This window comes from Penaeus japonicus, unplaced genomic scaffold, assembly GCF_977035675.1.
Source record: "Penaeus japonicus unplaced genomic scaffold, GWHDUDI00000001_assembly GWHDUDI00000007, whole genome shotgun sequence".
NCBI lineage: Eukaryota > Metazoa > Arthropoda > Malacostraca > Decapoda > Penaeidae > Penaeus > Penaeus japonicus.
In genome coordinates, this window is record NW_028234409.1 from 37,096,999 (window position 1) to 37,099,498 (window position 2,500).

The following is a 2,500-nucleotide window of genomic DNA, read 5'->3' on the forward strand; positions in this document are numbered from 1 at the left end:
CTGTCTGTGTGTCTTTCTGTCTGTCTGTCTGCCTGCCTGCCTGTCTGCCTGTCTGTCTGTCTGCCTGCCTGTCTGTCTGTCTGTTTTTCTGTCTGTCTGTCTGTTTTTTTTCTGTCTCTCTCTTGTTCTGTCTGTCTGTTTTCTGCTTGTCTGTTTTTCTGTCTGTCTGTCTGTTTTTCTGTCTGTCTGTCTGTTTGTGTGCCTGTCCGTCTGTCTGCCTGTCTGTCTGTTTGTCTGCCTGTCCGTCTATCTGCCTGTCTGTCTGTTTGTCTGCCTGTCCGTCTATCTGCCTGTCTGTCTATCTGCCTGTCTGTCTGTTTGTCTGCCTGTCCGTCTGTCTGTCTATCTGCCTGTCCGTCTATCTGCCTGTTTTTCGTTGTCTGTTGCCGTCTTCTGCCTGCCCGTTTTTCCCTTTGGGGGTTGCTTCTGCCTGTCTGTCTGTTTTTTGTGCCTGTCGTCTGTTGCCTGCCTGTCTGTCTTTGCCTGTCCCGTCTTTCTGCCTGTCTGCCCTTTTTGGGTCTGCCTTTCCGTCTTCTGGCCTGGTTCCCGTCTTCTTTGCCTGTCCCGTCTGCCTGTCTTTTCCCCTGTCTGTCTTTGCCTGTCGTCTTCTGTTGTCGGGTCTGTTTTTTCCCCCGCCCTTTTTTCTGTCTGCCTGTCTTTTTTCTGTTTTCTGCCTGCCCGTCTTCCCTGCCTGTCTGTCTTTTTTTTGTCTGTTTTCCCGTCTTTCCTGCCTGCCCGTCTTTCTGCCTTTTGCCCGTCTGTGTGTTTTTTTCTGCCTGCTTTTCTTTGCCCTGTCTGTCTTCTGTTGTTTTCTGTCTTTTTGTCTGCTGTCGTTTTTCTGTCTGCCCGTCTTTTTTCCTGCCCGCCCGTCTGTTGTCTGTCTTCTGTTGTCTGTCTGTTGTTTTCGTCTGTCTGCCTGTTTTCTGTCTGCTGTCTGTCTTTTTTTGGTCTGTCTGTTTTTCTGCCTGTCTGTCTTTGTCTGCCGTCTTTTTCTGCCTGTCTGTTTTCCCTGTCTGCCTGCCCGTCTGTCTGTTGTCTGCCCTTTTTTCTGTCGGCTTTTTCTGTCTTCTGTTTTTCTGTCTTCTGTCTGCCTGCCCGTCGTCTTTGCCGGTCGTTTTTTTCTGCCTGTCTGTTTTTCGCCTGCCTGTTGTTTTTCTGCCTGTCTGTCCCGTCTGTTTTTGTCTTTTGTCTGTCTGCCTTTTTTCTGTCGTCTGTCTGCCTGTCTTTTCTTCTTTTGTTTTTCTGCCTGTCTGCCCGTTTTTCTGTCTTCTGTCTTTTTCCGCTTTTTTTCTGCTGTCTTCGCTGTTGTCTTCTGTCTGTCTGTTTTTCTGCCTGTCTGCCTTCTTGCCTGTCTGTTCTGTCTGTCTGACTGCCTGTTCTGTCTGGCTGTCTGTCTGTCCTATCTGTCTGTCCCCTGTCTGCCTGGCTGCCTGTCTGTCTGTCTGTCTGTCTGCCTGCCTTCTGGTCTGTCTCCGGCTGCCTGACCTGTCTGTCTGCCTGTCTGTCGGCCTGTCTGTCTGTCGCTGTCTGTCTTCGTTTGTCTGTTTCCTGCCTGCCTGACTGTCTGCCTGTCTGTCTGCCTGTTCAGTCTGTCTGTCTCTGTCTTTTCTGTCTGCTTCTGCCTGTCTGTAGTCTGACTGTCAGCCTGTCTGTCTGGATAAATAGGTCCTGTCTTCTATCTGTATATAGTCTGTCTGTCTTTCCTCTCTCTTGTCTTGGTTGTGTGTGTATCTGTTGCTTCATCAGGGTATTTCTCTCTTTCTCTCTTTCAGTTATTTTCTCTTTCTCACTCTCTCTCTCTCTCTCTCTCTCTCTCTCTCTCTCTCTCTCTCTCTCTCTCTCTCTCTCTCTCTCTCTCTCTCTCTCTCTCTCTCTCTCTCTTTCTCTCTCTCTCTCTCTCTCACACACACATACTATTATATCGATGCTACACTTAACAAAACAAATTATGACACCGTATGATTTTTTCATGATAATGGTAATGATCATGACAATGATAATAATAATGATAATACTAGAAACACTGATAATATCATTGGAATTGGCATTGGTAATGAATTTTATAATGACAGTAATAACAAGAATAAAGATATCATGATATCATTAAACATACTGCTACTAATAGTAGTAAAGATGATGATAATGATAACAATATCAATGGTGATAATGATAATAATATTGATAATGCAAATATCTATGATAATTATAAGGATCATGATATAGATAATGCAAATATCTATGATAATTATAAGGATCATGATATAGATAATGCAAATATCTATGATAATTATAAGGATTATAATATTAATAGTAATGATAATGATAATAATGATAACAATAAAAAAGATAGTAAATAGTAATTTTTTCCTTACATCATCCACAAAAATAGATAAAGTAGGCGTGTATGTGCGTATTTCTTTTTTCTTCTTCTTCTTTTTTAGAGAAAGAGAAGGGATAAAATGGGGAGTGTAATAAATTAACAACACAAGTTTTGCTTCTA

General features: G+C 43.4%; 1 protein-coding gene across 1 annotated transcript in view; it reads right to left on the reverse strand.

The window, feature by feature from the left end:
• LOC147471602 (uncharacterized) overlaps positions 1 to 2,500 on the reverse strand; it is a 4,311-nt gene that overhangs the window by 502 nt on the left and 1,309 nt on the right. Inside the window, exon 3 of the mRNA XM_086538243.1 lies at positions 153 to 411. Within this exon, the coding sequence (XP_086394369.1) occupies positions 153 to 411 (259 nt within the window). The remainder of the gene's footprint in view (positions 1 to 152; positions 412 to 2,500) is intronic.